At 35.6% G+C, this 22831-nt stretch overlaps 1 protein-coding gene across 8 annotated transcripts in view; it reads right to left on the bottom strand.

The window, feature by feature from the left end:
• The window catches only part of LOC145680331 (uncharacterized), a 153780-nt gene extending 131431 nt beyond the window's left edge, over positions 1-22349 (bottom strand). For all 8 annotated transcript variants that reach the window (XM_081750711.1, XM_081750712.1, XM_081750713.1 and 5 more), the window contains exon 1: positions 22238-22349. In XM_081750711.1, the coding sequence (XP_081606837.1) occupies positions 22238-22288 (51 nt within the window). In that variant the 5' untranslated portion in view covers positions 22289-22349. The remainder of the gene's footprint in view (positions 1-22237) is intronic.
• Positions 22350-22831: the final 482 nt, after the last annotated feature.

The raw sequence follows: 22831 nt of genomic DNA, 5'->3' as shown, positions 1-22831 counted from the left end.
TTTCCTACTCTTATGATCTATGACATCATAATCTGCTTTTAATCAAAGTCACTTGATACTTTGTCCCATAGTACTCGGAAATTGCTGCCTATTTGATGATATGTAGCATCATTATTTGCTCTCCCACAAAGACACAAAACAATGTATTAGACCAGTCATTTTAAGTCTCGTAGTCTGTGACGTCATCATCTCCTCTCGCTTTCCCCCGCCAAGTGAACTTTGTGGTGGACAAACACCGTGCTCGTGGGTTTTCTCGGGGTTCTCCCGTTTCCTCCCACTTTCTTCATTCCACCATTTCACTCATCTCTCATCATCACCGTCTCCTTTAGCCTAACCGGCATAACCGTGGGACGTAAAACTTAAAGATTTCATTTCATTTTTTTTCCTCTCGCTTTCAGTGGATACAACAAGTGCAAATGAAAGCAGAAGGACGAACTTGTATGTTATCCACGCAGTGTGACAAGCAATCAAGAAGTTTAATAGTAAAATCAATGATCTTTTCAATATCACACTCGTGGATTCGTGACTATTCTTACACTTAATTTAACCCCCTACCTCTCTCAGTTCTAGTCTTTTATGGTTCGTCGCTTGTCTAATCGGAGCATAAAGGCCTACACATACACTAGCTAATTGGAAAGAATTTTAAAATGAAATGAAATATTTAGTTTTACGTCCTGTGGTTGTGCCGGTTACGCTAAAGGAGACGGTGATGATGAGAAATGAATGAAATGGTGTGATGAAGAAAGTAGGAGGAAACGGGAGAACCCCGAGAAAACCCACGCACACGGTGTTTGTCCACTATAAACTTCACTTGACGCGAGCTGGGATCGAACCAGGGACCCCATGTACCAAAGGTGAACGCTCTACCACTGAGCCATCACCGCCCTGGAAAGAAGTTTAGACGAACGCTGTTCGTTATAAAGAAAGAAAGGTTATCTGATGTGATAGTCTATTACGGACAGAGGACAGAGAATGAGGGTGATTCAAAACAAAAATTAAAAAAAAAAAATATTTTGCATGAAAAAGGTTAAAATTACCGGTTAATTAGATAGCAATGCAGCCTGACTTTCATAGTAGGCACAGATCATCGGATATCATACAAATAAACTCATGCAGCTCAGATATATCCAACAAATACTCAAAAGACGTTACTTAGTCAGAATATCTACATGACCATAGGACATCTAATTTTTGACACTGGACGTCCCAGAAATCCAAATGCAGATGTCTGTTCATTTCCCCGAGATACTATCAGATCTTTCTAGGCTCTTTATAGCATAATTTCAAAATAACATTTAGACCAGTAGTTCTCAAAGTAGGATCGGCAGATCCTTAGGAATACGCGGGACGTAGCCAGAGAGTCCGCGACACCTAAAAATTGAAATGTGTTGTAATAAAACAGAACTAGTCATTCCTATGCTTATAAACATCAAGTCTACCCCAATTCTGGGATTTCTAAAAGAACGATGAGAACCCATCCCAAAATATACTCCTAGATCCGCTACTGCGAGTAACTCTTGACTCAAATTGAATGTGGTTAACATAAAATTGTCTTGAAAGATAGATCGCAACAGAGAAATAAGAACATTACTTCGATTCAATCAATTTGTGAAAAGATATATATATTCAGTGGCGTATTTGCGATTTTGTTTCGGGAGGTGCTTTGCTAACTTTCGTGGGGGCTTTGCCTGAAAATGTGAAAATTCTGCAAGATATTTCATGTACTTTACTATAGTAAGTAAGATTTCGGGGGGGGGGGTTTAAGCCCGGAAGCCCCCTAAATACGCCACTGATATATATCTGATATATATATATATATATATATATATATATATATATATATATATATATATATATATATATATATATACAGGGTGGTTCAGTAATGTTGGACAGCCCTGAATAAATCGGAAACCAGAAGAGATATTAGCAAGGATTTGGTGGATCCAGATACTTGTGGAAGGGGGACGTCCTTTGAGGTACCACACAATGTTACCAGGTCAACAGTGTTGCCAGCTCAGTACAAAGTTGTATTTTTTTAAATGGAACATATAGAAGTTTATGCCATCAAAAGAATTAGTACAGAATGTGAATACCAACAAGCGAAACCGCACCTGTCAGTGTTGCCAAATAAGGAAGTTATAAAGCTTCAAAGATCAAGAAATTAAAGTGTCCGTAGAGCAAAACTAGCGAAAAGGCAAGAAAAATAATACTACGGAATGAAAAGGAGTAACCGAAAGAGTAAACCAAAGAACGCACAGCATCCAGTGAGTAACAGGGTTGCCACAGCAAAGGGGGAAAAATTGAAAATTTTGCAGTTGCTATAGGAGGAAAAGTGCCCATATGACATAATGCTGGAAACACCATAGAAAGTCTATGTAAGATTCAGGAATCCTAATAGCGTTTGTTCGGAAGCAATATCTCTAACCGTTTCCGAGATACACCAAAGCTGTGCGGACTTTGCAACACTGCATAATAATTCCCTCGCCCTCCAAACTACAGGAACGAGTAATGAAAATGATACGCCCAACAAAATGTAAGAACTACACGGGTCTAATCGTCAAATCAATTATGCAGTGTTGCAAACCCCGCACACCTTTGGTGTATCTCGAAAACGGTTAGAGATATTGCTTTCGAACAAACGCGATTAGGATTCCTGACTCTTACATAGACTTTCTATGGTGTTTCCAGCATTATGTCATATGGGCACTTTTCCTCCTATAGCAACTGCAAAATTTTCAATTTTTCCCCCTTTGCTGTGGCAACCCTGTTACTCACTGGATGCTGTGCGTTCTTTGGTTTACTCTTTCGGTTACTCCTTTTCATTCCGTAGTATTATTTTTCTTGCCTTTTTGCTAGTTTTGCTCTACGGACACTTTAATTTCTTGATCTTTGAAGCTTTATAACTTCCTTATTTGGCAACACTGACAGATGCGCTTTCGCTTGTTGGTATTCACATTCTGTACTAATTCTTTTGATGGCATAAACTTATATATGTTCCATTTAAAAAATACAACTTTGTACTGAGCTGGCAACACTGTTGACCTGGTAACATTGTGTGGTACCTCAAAGGACGTCCCCCTTCCACAAGTATCTGGATCCACCAAATCCTTGCTAATATCTCTTCTGGTTTCCGATTTATTCAGGGCTGTCCAACATTACTGAACCACCCTGTATATATATATATATATATCAAAATGACATACACACACACACACATTCCTTTCCTGCAAAGATAAGAACAACTCTAAAACAATAATATTACACATTGTGGTCTTATTATTGTTGAAGCAAATTGTTTTTTGCTTTCATTTTCCATGAGTGATCAATTAAAAATAAAGAAAAACAATAAAATTTGGGACTTGCTGTATTGTTAAGCAAAAAAGAGAAACTACATTAGTGACCCCACATTTTAGAAAATTCTTTATCAAATATATTTCCTTTAAGAAAAACTGATTTTCAGTCTTGAAAGTTACTGTATTTTCAATTGAAATTTCGTTCACTAGGAAACAATCTGTATCTTTAGAATAAATTACTTATTGCATTATTTTATTGATTTTTGTTCTTGTCGGTGGTAATTCTACTTTGCTAGACCTATATATATATTTTTTTTTAATATCATGTGAAATTTCAGATAGCATTGCAAAGGGGTCCGCGGATCACTTTCCGAATTGACAGAAGGTCCACGTTATGGGAAAGTTTGAGAACCACTGATTTAGACATTCAAATAGTGTTCCGGGACGGGAACATTACATTGAAATCCAAGAAAAATCCCACATTTTTTCCCAATATCTTTAGAATTCCTACTGCAAATCTAAATGATCTTAACAGTTAAATGACTTGTTGGATTATATCCAGAAGATGTTCCTTGGATATGTTGTGCTATATAGAAAATGAAGACGTTATGTAAGTATAAAAATTTAATGCTTGAATTGCATATTATTCAAATTGGGAGGTCGTCTTTCAGTAGCCCGAGACGGAGGTACGAAGTTAAAATAAAACAAGGAGGAGGGTAGTAATAATTGAGATGAATTTGCTTGTTGTAGAATAGAATAGAATAAGGCAGGGGCGGTCTTATATTGATGCGATTGGCTCTGCGAGTCATTCAATTTCTGAAAAGAATGAAACTGTTCACATATGTTTTTTTCCTAAATGGGAAAATGTTACGGATTTCAAAACATATCGTATATTTCATGTTGACTTTTAGCCATTATGTTACAATTAAATATTCGTTGCACAAAATCACCCAGTCCTTTGTTAAAATATTAGGTAGTAGCACCACTGATTCTTCCACTGCTTTAGTTGACAAACAATGACTCGACTTTTCCAAGTATACGATAAGCGATTCATTTCAGACGTTGAGTGGAGGTGGGAAACTTACGTATTGTCATGGAACCTTGACACACTTTTAGAATTAAGACTTAAGTGAATTGCCATTGTAGGGGGGGGGAGTCATATATAAATACTTGTTTTACATCTAAAATTTCATAGGCCTTTTCCTTATTCTTCTGGGTTTCATGAAGCTCGAGGTGGGTTAAGACGTGGCCGCCGACCAAAAAGTTTGCTTGACCTTCAGAATCTGCACAGATTTGTTTCGGTCTTAAGTTGAATAATGTGACAATTAAACACATATGTCCAAACACAATTCCCCTACTCTCAAAGTTGTACAGAAATAGGTGCCTCAGACTAGAAAATGTTGAGATAGGTTTTGTAAATCGCTGTAATGTGGGATTTTAAACCGTAAGTATAAATTGCCGTAAGCTGAACGGAATTAAATGAGGTAAAAACGATCATCAACATAGATCTAGATACTATAGAATTACAGCAATATAAAAATTTGCTGTTCTGAGCTAATAAAATCTTCGAAGGCATCATGGTCACCGTGTTGGTTGTCGAACATGTGCGTCTACAAGAACACTTCCGCCAATGGAAAAGGTGGAAACTAGTGGGCAAAGTCTGACAAGTAGAGGATGGGATAGTGTTTCGTATCGCAGTGCATAATAATTTTTCAATAGTTTGTTCATATTATTGTCGCCAACTTGATTGGACCATTTCTGTTTCCAGTGCTCAACATAGACATCGTAAGTTTTGGTCAACTTCCTGAACCATTGAATTTGCCTGGATTGAGTACGCTGTAGTGGATTAGTGCAGCCACGAAGTACATGAAACACCTCACAATCTCTATATACTTGTTCGAATGCAACCTTGGCGCTGGAAATGTTTTAGGAACAGGAGGGCGTTCCAATAGCTGATAGAAAGTGTCGATAGTCAAACCATATTAAATTTTCCTTACATTTGTCAGTGTGTATGAAATAGGTCGCTTTTATATTGCAGAAGTAACAGCAGAATAGAACAGAGTTCAAGCGCTGATTTCTTTGGTGTTCGTTCAATTTGTCCATCTTTTCGTCTTCTCCAGTTTCACGAAATGGTCGAATGAAATCTCTCTGTAACTCGCCATGTGATTTTCCACGAGTCTGCTCCGGTAAGCGTCTTCAATTTGCAATCGCCAACAACAGAACGATGTCCGGATCTTCCATATCTTTCAAGCATAGAATTCCATTGAAGAATATTTTTGTGAACGACATTGTGTTGTATATTCACTTTCACTCCCTTAATTTATCCTGCGTATTTGTTAATGTTTTGAAATCTTTGAGTTCTCTATGACCGAGTTTTAAATACTTTGAAGTAGATTTTGCAAAACTCGTGTCTATAATGTAATATAACGTGCAATGTTAGCTTTCGAGTGATACTAACAAGATATTATACAGACATGTTTTATGGTGACAGTTAAGTGTCAAAATGAAAGCACTCGAATACCTGAATTACACTTGTGCAACTCAACACAGTAGGCCATGGCAGTTCACCAGAAAATTAAATATTTGAAAGCCTCATGGAAAATGGCCTCTTTATTATGCGCTGCGCGAGTCATGCTGGATTTAGGGTTTGGTTACATGAAACTTTCGGATTTATAGTGGTTTTCAAAGCTAAACCAAGTTTTCTTATCAGCAGTAAAACTGTCATAAGGTTGTTATAGCGGTCACGTGCGGTTTGTCAATCAGTTGGATGTTGCCGGTATTACAAAAGCTTAGCCGCTCTCCCTGTCGCCAGGGTAAACAATGAAGTCTCGAACTATTCTTTCTGACTGTTGCAAACCAATAAGCAGATACATAAAGACAGAATAACCATTTAAAATAGGGATAAAATACGTACAGGTCATTCAACAAGTAATTTCTCTCCTATTAATATAATAATAATAATAATAATAATAATAATAATAATAATAATAATAATAATAATAATAATAATAATAATAATAATAATAATAATAATAATAATAATAATAATATGATAGTTTTTACGTCCGAGCCGTTTCGGGCTACTGTGTATTTGCGGTAATGCTCGGAAAATAGAATAGAAACTGGACCGCACGTTGGACCGATATTGTATTTTTACCCATATGAATCGGGTTTCCGCGATTGAACCGTATGAATAGGGATGACCTGATAATCCCGTTTTTATGAAAACAAGCTTAGTCTGTCATTATTGTAAATGATGTGTTGTTTCACTTTATTATCATAACACAAATTGTTCTAATTATCATGTACGAACTCATAACGAGTCTATCGATTCAAACGGTCCAAACAGGCCAAACACGGGTCAAACGGGTTTATCAGGTCTAAGGATCGAGTAAACCAATTAGCAATAATAATAATGATAACTAAATTCTGACGCAACAGCCTTCAGAAGGCCTGGACTTATGGCACTCATTTTTGTGGGGTAATGTGTTTAGAGGTCTGCACGGGCTCGGGCTAGTATGATAACCGTAATGGGGTTAGCCATACTGAGAGCTTTATATAGTTCTACCTGAGTTGGGGCGGCAACGCCGGAATCTAGTTACAATGAAGGATTTATGGTAGGGACAAGTGAACCCTTAGGACGTTTGCACACGGCAACGATAATATCGGTGGAAGCCCCGATAATATCGGTGTCGGTGTCGGCGTACTTTGCACACGTCGCCGACAATATCGGTGGAAGCCCCGACAATATCGGTGTCGGCGATAGTTTGCACACGTGGCCGATAATGTCGGCGCTGAGACTAGTATTGGACAGGACGTGAAAGAGAGAAGATGAGTCCAGCTATCAACAACAGATATCTTCTTGCCTTGTTGTATTTACGACGTAGAAACAGGAAATGTAGATCGCGAAAGCTTTGGGTTCATCCATTATTGACTGTGCGTTATGTAGAAGGTGCTTTTTATACACTATATGAGAAATTACGCGAAGACGATGCAAATTTTTTTAATTACTATCGCATGTCCACACAAACTTTTGATTTTTTAATAGAAAGAATTGGAAACCATATTCAGCGCTAGCATACAGAAATGAGACCCTGTATTCCACCCATAGAAATGTTGGCAGTTGCAATAAGGTAAGTCTATTATTATTATTATTATTATTATTATTATTATTATTATTATTATTATTATTATTATTATTATTATTATTATTATTATTATTATTATTATTATTATTATTAAAAAGATTTTAAAATATTCAAGAGTGGGTATACGTTATGGCAATAATTTCTAGAATATCACTTTCAATGGAAAAGAACGTTTTTTCCCGTTGACGGGCTTTAACTCTGACGAACAATTATACAAACAAGTGTTTTATCCAGTCAGGGATTCCGCCAGACCCCCCCGATAGGGGGTGTCACCCCTAAACTTCGAGTAACACCCTCCAAACTTCTGCCTTGATCCGAGCCTGAATAGGCGATTTTTCACAATTATTTCATGTTTTGTGCGAAGAAGTCCTATTTGAATATAGAACTTTCAAACGATTGAAAGAATAAGTTTCTTCAAGGGATTTCTAATGAAACTTTCCTGTGAAGAATATAAATCCATTATATTTCCTAATTTGACAGCTCTGGCAACAAAACGTGTGCTTGTTCCAATCGGTACCGCTTCAGTCGAGAGATCATCTTCAACAATGAATAGAATTTTAACTTCAGAACGGTGCCGGCTCCCCCAGAACACGTTAATAATTTGAAGGTGTCCTTGGAAGAACCTTGTTTACTGATGTTTGAAGTGAAAATAAAAGTGTTGAGGCTGATTTTGAAAATTTTATAGGTTGTGCACAGGCCCATCCGCCCGTATCCAAGGGGGTCTAGGGGGGCGGCCCCCCTAAATTTTTGCTGCCCCCTCCTAAAATTTTCACGGTAGGGTTGCAAATGACCTATAATATGGTGATGAACTATAATATGGTTGGATCGGGCCATCCCTAACTTCTGCCTCTTCCCCCCTACATTTTTGGGCTGGCTACCGGCCTGGTTGTGCATACGGGAAATGGTTCAGAAGTCCTATACGAGTGACATCGGTTCAGTTGGACCATGAGTGAATCAAAATAAATGAACTTGCGTTTCAAAGAACATTAAAGAACTTGGAACAGTGATTTTCAATATTTGTAAGACTGCGCCGCGGTTCACAAATATGCTTGTAAATATATTTCCAATACTTTTTTTTTTTCATTAGGATCACAAAGAGCATTTAACTTGCTTATTAAACAAACCCGCATAAGGCATGTATAAGTTATAAAGTGGTGTTACAATGTATGAAAATGTGAAGAAGCGTAATAATGACGGTTCAGAGGAGAGTTTGTCAAAATATGCATACGGTAGTCATCAAGACTATTAATACATTCGTGAGTATATGAGTCACATTGGTAAAAAATTACAAAATTACAAAATACAAAATTACATTGGCTATAAATTTAAACGAATTGAGTTACCTACAATGTTGCGATAAAGGTACACTCATGTCCAAAATTATTGTCGCATGTCTATAAATATGTTGATGTAGGAATATAATTTTTGCTTTTCAATTTTGTCCTTAAAAGAGTCTGTTGTCTTATCCCATATGCAAGGTCTGCATTCCACAAGTTCGATAAGGGTTAAAATATCATACGGAAAAATTTTTGCCATCTCTAAAATTGTAAGCAAAACTAGAAAGGTAAGAACACAAGAACACACAACCTTTTAGCCCACTCACTATAGCTAAACTGGAGAACTCTATCAGGTGGTCGATCCCGGTACAAAGGGGAGAGGGAAAACTTGCATACATAGCTCTGGTCTTTGTTTCCATTCGCCATTCCACAAATTCTTTTAAAAAATGGGGGTAGCGTTGGAAGTTAGAGAAAAGATGTGCGACAAGTGAAGCGTGGAGTCACATCCCTGTTTTTGAGATCACAATCAAGAGAATGCCAAATGAGTCACTTGTCCTCGGGAGCTTTGAAAAGAACGTTTGATTATCCTAGGTTCGTTTCAAAATAATAATAATAATAATTCTACTTGTCAATAAATATTCTATTCAATCATTGCTTATCGAGTGAGACCGGGAAAATTGTGTGCACACAATTCTGATGTAAATAAAAGAAAGTAATAATAATCAGGATTTTTCCATATGCTTATGTTCACAGAGTATCAAACTTTGAAAATTACGCTTGAATTAATTTCCAGAATATAATAAAACTTAAATGCATTAGTAGATTTAAAAAGATACAATCAAAGAGAGAGAGAGAGAAAGAAAAAAAAAGGGAGTAGAAAATAATCAACGGAAATTGGTTATGTAAATTTCCTATATTCTATTTGATAACTATTTAGAGGGAAATCAGTACTCTTCAGACTTCCCACATTTTATATTTATTTAATAAAGGGAATTAGCCACTCCAAAACAGAGACTGTAAAAAAATAATAAGCTGTTCCAAAGTTGTTTATAGGACAAGATAATAATAATAATATACAATTGTAATAGAAAAAATGGAAAAACAACAAAATTCCAAAGAAAAGAGAAAAACAAAAATACACAGCGCCTTGCCACTCTCTTCATCTAACCCGCTGGCCGGCCGACATTATCGGTGGCGTGTGCATCCAATCATAAGAAAACATTGCCCCCGACAAAATCGGTGTCGGCGGTACCGCCGACAGTATCGGGGGCTTGGCCGACAGCATCTGCGTGTCGGAGGAACGGCCGATAATATCGGTGGCGTGTGCAAGCTACGATTTGAATACATTGAAGTCGATTTCACCGCCGACATTATCGGTGGGACCACCGATATTATCGTTGTCGTGTGCAAACGCACTTAGATCTTGACCTTCGAGGAAAAAATTGGTTATGTTTTGTCGCGAGCTATATTTGTCATAATCTGTAAGAGAATTCGGATTCTCTTAATAACTAACTGCTTTACATCAGTCAGTACTATGCAATAAATTATTCATTTCCAACTAAATGCTCTGTAACACTCCAAATGAGCCAACTAAATGTCCAACGCTGCTCTCCTTTTTAGTAAACCACACGGAGAGGACAAGGAACAGCAGGAAATGTAGCGTTGAGAAACAGCGATGGTGAAAGTCAAACACAAATATATCGATAGAGTAATCGACGGTTTTGTAAGCACACTATACTCGTGCGCGATCCAACTATATATATATATATATATATATATATATATATATATATATATATATATATATATATATATATATATATATACTGCAAAACACTTGCTTGTTTCACCCTCCTTCGCAATTCCCTTCCATCCTTTTCTCTCTTTCTGCGGTTTCTCTGATTGTAAAAGGGTGTTATTACCTTATCCATTGACCAGATGGAAATACATGCGTTAAATGATAAATTATGGAATTCGAACATCCAGGAAACAGGCCACTTATTACTGGATTAAAATAATTTTGAGATTCTTATAGAGCCTTCTGATTTCTATACAAAAGTGTCCCGTCCATGACAATAATACGTTCAACCAAATTATCATGTCTCAGTTCCTTCGTCCACTGCAAAGTTGTCCAAGCGATGCCACATCGTGTAAACATCAGAAACCTGGACTTTCGAAGTTTTATAAGTTATTTTAGTCGAACTTCCATGTTGATCCCTTCTGACTAGATAAACTAACAGACCTATTACTTCTAAGATGGTACTACATGCGTACAAATTGTATTAGTTGCGTAGGGTGAGGTGAGACATTTGTCTGCTTAGTTATCACTACGCACTCAGGATCTTGCGTTTATCAAAGAAAGAAAGAAGGAACTGAAATTTCACAGTTCAGAAGAAATCGAAAATCAATAGGAACCAAGTAAGCGTTTCTTATTGTTCAGAAATCATGCTTTCTACTTAGTTTAATCGCTATACGTTCTACTGCATTTGATTGCACGTGGCTGATGGAGTAAGTGTTGTTACTTGAAGGCCATTCTTATTTCAATTCTGGACAAATTGATTACTTATATTTATTGTTATGTTCAGCATCATCAATTAATGGCATTCATGGACGTAAAAGTGCCTAAACCCATCATAAAATAGGCATAAGTACGAGGAAAGGTCAGTAAATATAAAGTGCTTTTCATTTGTGCTAGAACGCTAGTTGCGTAGTGAAAAACAAGATACCCTCTGTAACATATGGTCTATTTAAAATGTGGGTTTAAAATATTTAACAAGAACTCTGAAAGGATGATAGGTACTTATACTTGAGAAAGGATCTGAGTAGAAGACTCAATGAGAATGAAATAGAGATTTGACCGAAGATATGCTCTAGCCCATTTACCTTCATGTATATAGATGTAGTCACAAAGCCATTAGAACATCTAGTTCTGCTTACGAAACAAGAAATTTCACCTTTTGATTCTTATCACCAAAACAAGACAAGAAATACATTTTAAAATTAATATTAATATTTCAGCAATATGATGAAATACTCTGACTTTTTATGATGTCTAGGATATACTTCAAAACTAATAAATGGAAACTAGAGATAATTTGATGTCATATTTTGTTCGACATTGGGTCACTAGTACTTTGAATTCAAGAGAGCAGAAAGGATTCTAAAATACTGTGTGAATGCAAGAACAAAGTTTAGAATAAATTTGTAGTTGATTCAGTTTAACAGTTACCTAGAAAATCTGATACCACTCTTGATTTGTAATATCCAATTGATATTACCGTTCCACTCGTTCCAAAGAGCTGAGGATACTAGTCGTATAATTAAGTGCATACTCTCATGCAAAATAAGAGGGTATATTTGTGAAATTGTATATACGCTGCCCAATTCCTTTTTCCTTTTTATAAACAAGGAACGAGTGCAAATTTTGTTTCAATACATGGCTCTTATAGTGGTTAACGCCATGTGCAAGCAGTTTCTCAATGTTTTGCCTTCTCTTCCCCGGCGTTTTCCATTCAACTAATTACTTCTTTATTATCCTATGTCATTTATCATTGTCTTCTTCAGCATAAATAACATAACTATGGGGCTTGAAAATATACATATTTTGTAACAATTTTCGGGAGGCAAATAATGATGTTCTTTTTTTTATAATTACCAGCACTGGAAGTAATACAGGGTGGCCCAAAAGTAGGTATACATCCCTGCATTGACAAAGTATAACATTCTAGCTTATAGGTTTATTTGCTTCGGCTGTTCCTAGCTTAAGATATAAGTAAAAAGACATTAAGAACAAATAGTAAACAAACTAAGTCTCCCTGATGGATAACAATAAGAAATGATATAAAAAGCAACGAGTTGATCAAAACGGGACTCTATACCTACTTTTGGGCCACCCTGTATATCCTGCATGTTACTTCCAACACCAATCCAAGAGAGGGAGAAGAAAGCTTCCCCTCAATGCTTAATGTGCAAAGGTAGATCTGCAACTGTAACTCTAGGCCAAGAAACCTATGAACTTCAACGAAACGAACTAGTCACCATACTAACTAGAATTTCTAGAAGTATATTTTTTCTCCCTCGTTTGGATCATTAGAAATTTCTGAGTAAGTGCCTAATTCTCCCCGATAATAACCCGTTACAGGTTATAATAAGTTGACTGAAAAACGAACACTGAAAAAATCTCTTATCCGGACAGCGGTATATTGTATTCCTACAGATATACGAAATCCATAACTTTACTACGGAAATCTGCACGAAGCGTACTTTATTCATATTCTACTTACGTACTGCCCTTTTCCCGCCTAGATGCTACATCATGCCGCTGCAGGGTGTCTCACATCTAATAGTCTTCCGTATATTACATACGTCAGCTATATGTTATACACGTCCATCTGTATGTGAGATCCTGACTGCCTATAGGTATATTTCATTATTTCATACAAAAAGTACGTTTATTCGGAACTCTTATACGGGAAGTATTATAAACCATACGTTTTCAGTTATACGTTTGCTTGCAGAATACTACCTAAAGTCATACATTAAGTCCAAAAGTTGTAAGATTTACGCATGTAACCCATGTTTTTACATACGCCACATATGTTTCTCTTTTCTCTGTGAAGATTTATACTTCTGCTTAAAAGATATCCAATAAGTCAAATTACTGAAAATGAAATTGATTAAATATACTGAAGTTATGTAGCAATAATAATACAATCATACAATCTTTTATGTTCAATTTCAGTAACATAAATTATTGAACGCTTCTGGTAAGCTAGAATACCCTTTTTTTTTCTTCTTTTTGATTGACTATCGTTGTTGAAAGAGGATTTGGGGGCGTGGTGGCTCAGTGGTAAAGCATTCACTTCCGGTAGTTGAGGTTCCTGGTTCGATCCCAGCTCGTTCCGTGTGGACTTTGTGGTGGACAAACACCGTGCTCGTGGGTTTTCTCGGGGCTCTCCCGTTTCCTCCCACTTCCTTTATTCCACCATTTCACTCATTTCTCATCATCACCGTCTCCTTTAGCCTAACCGGCATAACCGTGGGACGTAAAACTTAAAGATTTCATTTCATTTCATTTGAAAGAGGGTTTAGAGAACGGACTGAGAACTCTTACTCTCGTGTTAGTTTCGTCAAACATTGTGAGGCTTGAAAGTATTGTTAACATTATTTAATGTATTGTAAAAAAAAAAAAAAAAAAAAAAAAAAAAAAAAAGTACCATTTTTTAATATCTTGAGCACTATTCATTCATTACGACACAGCTTATGCGAGCTCAACGAATCAATAAAATGTTAATTGGATGGTAGTAAAACATCGTGTTCCTCTTCAATATCAAGATTATTTGAACCGAATCTTACTTTGAGCGTCATTTCAGATTTTGCTTAGTTGGGGTCAACATCATTATCTAATACTCCTATAAGTACAGCCTAAGAAGCCTTATCACTGCGAAATCAAATTACCACTAGTTTTACAGTAATTATATGATATCTTCAAATAGATAAAAGAAAATCAAAATGTGGAACAAGATCGTCCTAGATAATATTATTTTGCATGTGGTATCGTTATCATGAGTCACCTAGTAACTATATGTTTACAGTCATTTAGAAACTCGAAAATAAATGTCGATTTTCTAAATGGTTAGAAATTGAATGCAGATAAGTGAGTCGTAATAACGGTATCTTATGTAAAATAATATTATCTAGAACGATCTAGTTCCACATTTCGATTATCTTTTAAAGATATCACATAATTAATGTAAAATTAGGGTGTTTTAATTTCGCCATGATGGGGCCTCTTAACGTATTTCATTAGTATCTTATATATAAAAATGAATGTTTATATGTTTGTTCGGTATATAAATTCACACCGTTGGCTTGGGATACTTTTAAAGAATCGTAGCGAAAAGATCGAAGTCTGAAAAAAAACTGTAGCCTGTTTAGAATTTGTTGATATGTATCCTAAAAAGGGAGATGGGGTTTAAAGGGGAAAATGAGGTTTTAAATTTATGCAAGAATTATAGTATCTTACGAGTTTCTTATGTTAGTAAGATATAACTTGATATGAAATGAAAACGCAAGATGAAATTTGGTATGAAAACTCATTTTTAAAAACAAATTGACATTCACATATGACTTAGAATCTGGAAAAAGATATGTGGGGGTAAGGTACCCTTAGGAGGAAATTAAGAAGTGACGTAAAAATAATATAAAATGACCGATTAGTGTTGAAACCAAAGTTTTTAGGGACCCTGAGATAAATAGTAATAATTATGATTCTGACTAAGTCCCAATTCAGCCCGTATCTTCCTCCTTAGAGAAGGTAAAAAGAGGTAAAAAAAAATAATAAAATGTCCTAAATGACTTATATTGGTGCCGAATTCGTAGTTGATCCGGGTTGATAAGCTGATTGGTAACAAGACCAAAGGTATTTAGGAGAAAGTTGTGACATTCATGTAACCGGCTCCAAAAATATACTTTTGAGACTCTCTACGTACAGAAAAAGAAACATATATATGTAGCGCAGATAAGCTGTGGGCCTGATCAATTAATTTTCTTTCTTCTTTTTCTTAGTTCGTAAAATATCGTATAAGTATTCCAGGCTTTAATTTTCAACACAAGAAGAATTTAAATAATCTCTAATGTAGAACCATTGTGATCATCTGAGTCCAAAAACTAAATCTGTTGGAAAATTAGCCTATGGTAACATTTTATTTTTCCTTCCGGTAAACGTCTATCAATGTACAGAAGAATTTATGCATAGAAATATGATATAAATTTAACGAAAGCAAGATTTTTCAGCAATCCAAAAGGGGTCAAATCAGTTGCTTACCTAGAGTGCCTGGCGCTATTTTCATTTTCGTTCTTTACTTAAAGCTTCTACAAAGACACTACATTTCATAAGAATTTAACTGAACTTATCCGATCTGGATCAAACTTAGCATGATGATAGACCTTGACCAGCTATATTAGCTTCTGAATTATTATAGTATCCAGATTTTTGGTCCGAGGTTATACATAATGTAATAATCAAATGACGGGCATTCATTTATAACTATGCCTAAGTTTCATCTACAAGTAGAGATGCGAAAAAGCCGGATTTTTTGAATCGATGGTTTTTTGCACATAAAAAGCCGGCTTTTTGGGGGAAAAACGAGAATTTTGGAAATTTTGGCTTTTTTCATTTTCATGATTTTTCTGTTTAAATAGCTTTCTTATAGTATACTCTAAAGTTAAATAAGATTTCATGACCTGAAATCCATATTTCGCTCTGTAATTCACCATCATGATGGATGGAGCACATGGTTTATGAATTAAAGTAAAAATAAAGTACGTAGTATTTGAGGGCAATTTTAGAAGCTATTTAACTTGATTTTAACTTCTGAATTATCGACATTTTTTCTTCTCTAGATCATTTCTTTTTAGTCATCCGTGTTTCAATTCTTAGAGCTTAGTACTCTAGTTTCTATCACATAATTAAACTTATGGTTTTCAATATATCCATCAGAGCGTGCGTTTTTCAATATATCTGTCAGAGCGTACTTCCACATTTCCGTTATGCTGTAGCTGTGCAATGATTTAATAATAATCTTCCGGACACAACCTTGAATACCATTTGATAGAAATAATCAGTATCGGATTTAGAAAAATATTTTCTAAAAATTTCTAACTTTTATTTAAGAGGAGCTTAAGTTTATGAGTACAGGCATAACAAATATTTCGTTTCGTTTGTATATTCAACTATAATCTTTCAGATACAAGCTTGAAGACCATTTTATACTGATAATCAGTGGCGGATTTAGAAAAGTATTTGGGAGGGTTTCTTTTTAATGATCAGTTTTTCTAAAAATTCCTATTTTTTTATTTGAGGACAGCTTGAAGTTTATGAATAAAGGCAAAACAAATATTTAGTTTGTCTTATAGATCCGTAATTTCGGGGTAGAGGCTTCAATCCGAAAGACATCTTCACCCTAACCCTCTTCGCAAATCCATCACTGCTGGTAATTAATAATAACAAAGATTTAAAAACGATTAGAAAGTAAGTCGGCCAGGACTCACAGTACACGCACTATCTCTACATTCACAGATGGAATTAAGAAAAACTTTTGTCAAAATGGTCGAATGCGGAGTTGAATCCTGGACTTCACGATAGAAGCGCGAAAGATAACCACTCACTCATGTTTGTTGTGCACTTGTGCTTAATTTAAATGTATTCTCTCTCTCTTTCTCAATAGCCACAAAAGCTCTCCATTGACTTCTGTCCTTATCCAATTCAATCCAGTTTCTACTCTGTATTCCTATTTCTGCTAGGGCCTAGAATTTCCTAATGGACATCTCCCGATTGGGTTTCCAGTTAAAACTTTGAAAGCGTTCCTACTTTCTTCCATTCTGGCTACATGACCTGTTTACCTGAGCCTCCTAGACTTGATGACTCTAACGATGTTTGGTAAACCGTATAAATTATGTAGTTCTTCCTTATGAAGTTTCTACCATTCCCCATTCCCGTTCCTCTTGGGTCCAAATATTCGTCTCAGAATTTCATTCTCAAATAATTACAGTCTGCGTTATTCCTTCAGCGTAAGCGACCATGTTTCACAACCATAAAGCATAACAGGCATGATTATCATTTTATGTATTTTAAGTTTTAAATTCCTTGACAGAATTCGCTACGACAAAATATTTTGAACTGAATAATAACAAGAATTTCCTGATTTTCATTTAATTTCTTTGCGGGTATGATTTAGGTCTGGTAATACTGATCCAAGATATTTGAAAGTATCCATTGTGTCGAAAATATTAATTGACATTTTAACGCATTCATAATTTGCCGTAACTTCCTTGTATTTAGATTTCTCTGCATTTACTCATGTCCCTGTAAGCGTTTAATAAGGCCTCTGCATTTCTTTCGATCGTTCTCAGATTTACATCATCAGCATACACCATAACCTGGTGATACCATTCAACTCTAGGCCCTGGTTCCTATCTTTGATTTTTCTTATAGCGTACTCCGGAACAAAGCTGAATAATAACGGCGATAACGCATATCCTTGTTTCACGCCAATCTAAACGTGGAAGCTCGCATTTTTCTACTCGGACTTTACTCTGGAATTGATTTAAACACTTATTAAATCTAGCTCTTTCGGTATTCCAAATTCTGTAAGAATGTACAATATTTCCCTCCTTACCGAGTTGTAAGCCTTTCTAAAATCAATAAACAGTTGATGTACTGGGTAATATATGCCCATTTCTTTTCGAGTATTTGTTAAATGGTAAATATCTGGTCGGTTTCGACTAAATTCACACTGATAATCTCCAATAATTTCATCTGCGTATGGGGTCAATCTTATTAATAGAATGTTAAGTAAAATGCCTCAATAATTATTACAATCAATTTTGTAGTCTTTCTTGTGAATTGGAACAGTGATTGATTCTTCCACTCTTTTTAAATGTATTCCACAGTTTTTCTTTTTGTAAAAAAATCGCAACTATATGTTGAAGTTTCTTGTTAAAAATTTAGAAACCTTGAGCATTTAAAAATTTAGAAACCTTCAGCATTGGGTAAACCGTGATGGTGGTTATATATTCTACAGCCTAGGAAACCACACGCTCAGATGAACCGTGTATTACGTATATCATCCGTGAACAGAAAATTCGATACTTTCCCGATTCTGAACAAGCTTAAGGAGCAGTCAGTGCATTACAGAATTTGGAGCTTTACCGATTTTGCAGATCCAAAAGTACTGATAGGTGGTAACAGATTATTACGTATGTAATCAATCAGTGAAAAATTTGTTCGAAATATTCATACAATGTATATGAAAGTTAAAACTTACCTCAAAAATTTCAAGAATGTACAGAACCACCCGAAACGAAGCTCTTGATGTGCAGATTTCTCTCATGTTTTTTCTTTATTTTGCTTCAAAAAGAGGGTGTGTGATATTATGAAGTTAAAATACTATATACAATTTTGCTAGTTATGTGTGTATCATTTTTTAAAGTACTTATTGTATATACGAGGTTAAACTATTATTACATATATTGGTTAATCCCTTGGAATTCATAATGGGGTAAATATGTTAAGAATTTTAAAAAATCTTTTTGAAATTCATTGTTTATTTTCGAGGTTTCATATTATTATCTGCATCAGTCACTATTTAAATGAGTTTTTTGTTGTACAGAAGCGAAACAAAGTCTGTTCTATCAGTTTAAAGCAAAATTTTCAAAAAAGCCCAAAATTTCCCAAGCAAAAAAGCGAAACAGAAAAAACCGTTGTTTTTTTTTTCAAAAAAAGCCGGTTTTTTTCGAGCCCTTGCATCTCTATCTACAAGGACTGACTAAAAAGGGATGATAATATTGTTATAGTTCGTGCCTGGTTTTATGCACGAAAGAATTCTGGTTACATTCTTTCAATTTAATCGCCTTCCATCTCTGTCACATTCTTCCGCGCGTATAGAAGGCGTCGTACACTGTCACCGCATCAATCTTTGTCGATGTCCCGCAGGAAGCGCCATATGATATGGACGATGGCTTCTCTTTACAACGACTTATCAAAAAGATAGTCGTAAACCTGGTTCGTTTGCTGAGATAAAAATCCGAAGTGGTAGTAATTCTTTGGCATAAAAATATTAGCTTCGATATTTAAATACCATTAATCTCACCTTTTTAATAAAACTGACAACGTCTATAAACGATGTTAAACTGGTTTATTATTTGATATAACTTATAATATCCTTTTCTTAAAACTGTTAAGTACACAAACTCACTGACTAGGTAACCATAAAACATGTCCATATCATCAACTATCCCATAATAATCTCTTACATATATTAAAAACATTCTTCTTTTGTTAATATGAAATGAACATTCTACTAAGTATAGTGCATATGTATGAGTACTTTCTGCCCAAGGTACAGGTAAATATTACACAAACCAAAGTATTTTGTTATATCTTGTATGGTAGTAGTTACTGTGAAATGGTTCCTTCATTTTAGTGAAAAGATCGTCCCGAACTCCCTGAAAACGCTGTTGCGCACTGCATCTACGTCCCACGTCAAATTTGAACTACGCATCTTTTTCGTCTTTACGAACCGTGTTATTGTGCTACCACTTTCCTCCTCTAATGTACCGCACTGCTGCTTTTGATTGAATGACACATAGTCGTTGTCACTCGCCACACTTCATCGCCTTGCATTCCCTTATCAGCTACGCAACTCTAGTAGTGCTGAGACAAGACGTAAGAATAGTCTACTTTTTGTATCCAATATATGTAGTATAACGGACAACATGTTGCATTGTCCATGCATAGGTTTGTTCTTCGCGAGTGGGTCTACAGCAAAAACAACGGCATTCTATCAGCTTGTGTAGAATCAGCCTAACTTCCCAGGGCGAATATAATTATGAATGAACCGAGAACATGTAATTAATAAGAAGAGAAAGAAACATGATGCATTTGGAAAATAATCCTTGCTCATCTACCCAAAAATATTTGACAAAATTGTGATATATTGTTATCGTCAGAAGTCAAAGTACTTTCGGAGAAATTTTTATTGACATATGCGTAGCTGAATGAAAACTAAATTACTCAGTTCTTTATATATGGTGCATTCTTAATACTAATTTTCAATACATCCCTCCACTCCAACTTTCTAATTTCAACATCTCTGTATTGTGTTTTAAACTTTCTACCATTGCTCAAAATTGTGAAACGGCCACTTATCTATGACACATAAATGGGTTAGAACTTGCCTTTGATCAGAATATTCAGATAATTTTGATTGATTCCTGTTTGCTTCTTTTGCCAGCGCTGACACTGTGTAAGACAAAGCCAACAGTTTAAAGTGGAATCTGAACTCTTGTTATGAGTTCGATACTCTCCCATAGGTAATCGAACCCTGGATCCTCTGCGTCAAAATTACGCGTTCTAGTGACGCACTAGACTACGAAGAAAGGTTATTCCCGATAAGACAAAGTAATAATCATTTACATTTATGAAAGTTCTGGATTTTTAATACGCAGTAAAAGTCAGTTATTCTTACAGTGGAAAAATTTGTGTTGCCCTGTTTTTAAGTGAATATATATGTATGTAATGAAGCCGTGATTGTTCAGTTTGTATAAATGGAATACCTAATCTTAATTTCTAATCTTTACCTTCAGCCCAGTTTTATAGTTTTCGACGCATTTCATTGAGCTAATAGAAATAATAAAATAGATCACCTTTCTCTTAACTTTTTATCTCGGTGTCTTCGAAACTCCGTTAGGTAAATAAATTCCTTACACCAACACACTGATAAAAAAGGCCACCAAGTTCTTCTGTATCATAAATTGTTTGTTCTATGCTTGTGTATACTGTTTGTATCGGAAAATTCGGACAGTGTGGAACAAAGCACGAATCAGAAGCTGTCTCGGGGTCAATTAGCCACAAGCTAAATAATTGAGCGGGAGCTATAGAGTGGATAGCGAGGCAGAATGAGATTCTAAAAGTGTGCTAGCTTTATTGACGATAGATAATGAGTGTCTTGTCACACACGTCCTGTTCATCAACCAGGGGTAACTTTTGTTTTGGCCGGCCTTATCTGTTTGACCAATCAGCAAAGAAAGTCAGATCTGCAGAACCTCTGTGCTGCGCCCCTACGAACTAAAGCAGCTACCCTAGCGAGTAAAATCCTACCATCTTGTCCAATGACGTTATCTGAGTGTTATATGACAGGTTCACCTTTTTCTTGGAGAACATACTGTAGCATCAAGTTACCTAATCCCACCGTTTGACCACAGCTTGGAAGAGTCCAACTCAATCCAGGAATCGCGGGATTAGCCGAGAAGCTCGGATCCTGACCCTGCCCACCTCTTGTCATTCCATAGCGCCAAGAGGTACTCCATTGAGGGTAGCAAGTCTGATATCTAGGCGAGCACGAGCCTGACTACAACGAATAGAACCCTAAGATAGTGTAAGCCTCATTGAAATTAATGAATGCCAGTCCAAGTAAACCTCGATTGCAAAATGTCCATTTCTAGTATGGTGTAGAATTTCGCCTCTACAGAAACAAAGTGTATCATATACCGAATATAAGTCAACTAATTATCAAATTCCGCTTCTGTAAGTTGTTTGTATTAAGCATTTACCAGTAAATAGCATACGGTATGATTTCGTTTTTACAGATAAAAAGTATATCTCGTAAGGGGGTAGGTCAACTAATTGTCAAGTTATACTTAGGTGTGCTGTTTGTGCCAACAAGACACTAGAAAATGTGATGCATAGTAGGATTTCATCTTTACAGAAGCGAACTGTATCGCGTATAGGATATGAAAACGAATGACCAATTTGTCCTTATATACGCTATTTGTATTTAATATTTACTAGAAAGTGTGGTACAGAGTAGATTTTGTCTTTACTGAAGTGAAGTATAACGGTAGTGGATATGATAATTAAAGTCTAAATTCTTTGGTCTGTACTTATGTAAAATCGAATATTTATATACTTTTCTGTACGTATAGTAGATTAATTATAAGAAGAATATAAACTTACGTGTAATATAGATAGTAATAGCAGTAGGAGTAACTCCTTAATAACTGCCATGGTGGATATGTTAATCCACCTGTTGTTACGGCAGTAATGTGCTGATGTAGTCAGAATTCGGGGTTTATAAAGAAGCTATTTTTAAGCTCAAACGTCATCACAAAGTAAAAGTATTTGAATAGTTAATGATCCGTACGAGAGTGTCCGCGTAATTTGACACATTAGATGCCATTTAAAAAAGATTCTTAAAAACGATTACCTATTGTTTAATCCGTTTATCACTTGAGTTCAAACAATGGCACAGCATCTTTTAAGTTCCTCTTTCAGTAAGATTTCAATATCATCATCTCTTCATATGCTGACCTGATGATCCGTTAATATGAGTCATTAAAAATTGGATTTTAAGCAAAGCAAAGGAAAAAAGTTATTAATTTTTTTGAAGTATGTAACGTTTGAAAGGTGGACAGATAGATAGTTTATGTGCCAATAGATTGATCTGTTTCTATGCGTTATTAACAATAAAAAAAGCTAACGATGGCTTTTTTCTGTTTTGTCTTGAATTAAGAAAAAGGAAGATAACGTTTCACTTCCTTTCTTTTACCA

Source organism: Thermobia domestica, chromosome 3 (genome assembly GCF_964235325.1).
Source record: "Thermobia domestica chromosome 3, izTheDome1.hap1.1, whole genome shotgun sequence".
Classification (NCBI taxonomy): Eukaryota; Metazoa; Arthropoda; class Insecta; order Zygentoma; family Lepismatidae; genus Thermobia; species Thermobia domestica.
Note: the sequence above shows the minus strand (reverse complement) of the source record. Positions and strands in the feature narration are given on the sequence as shown.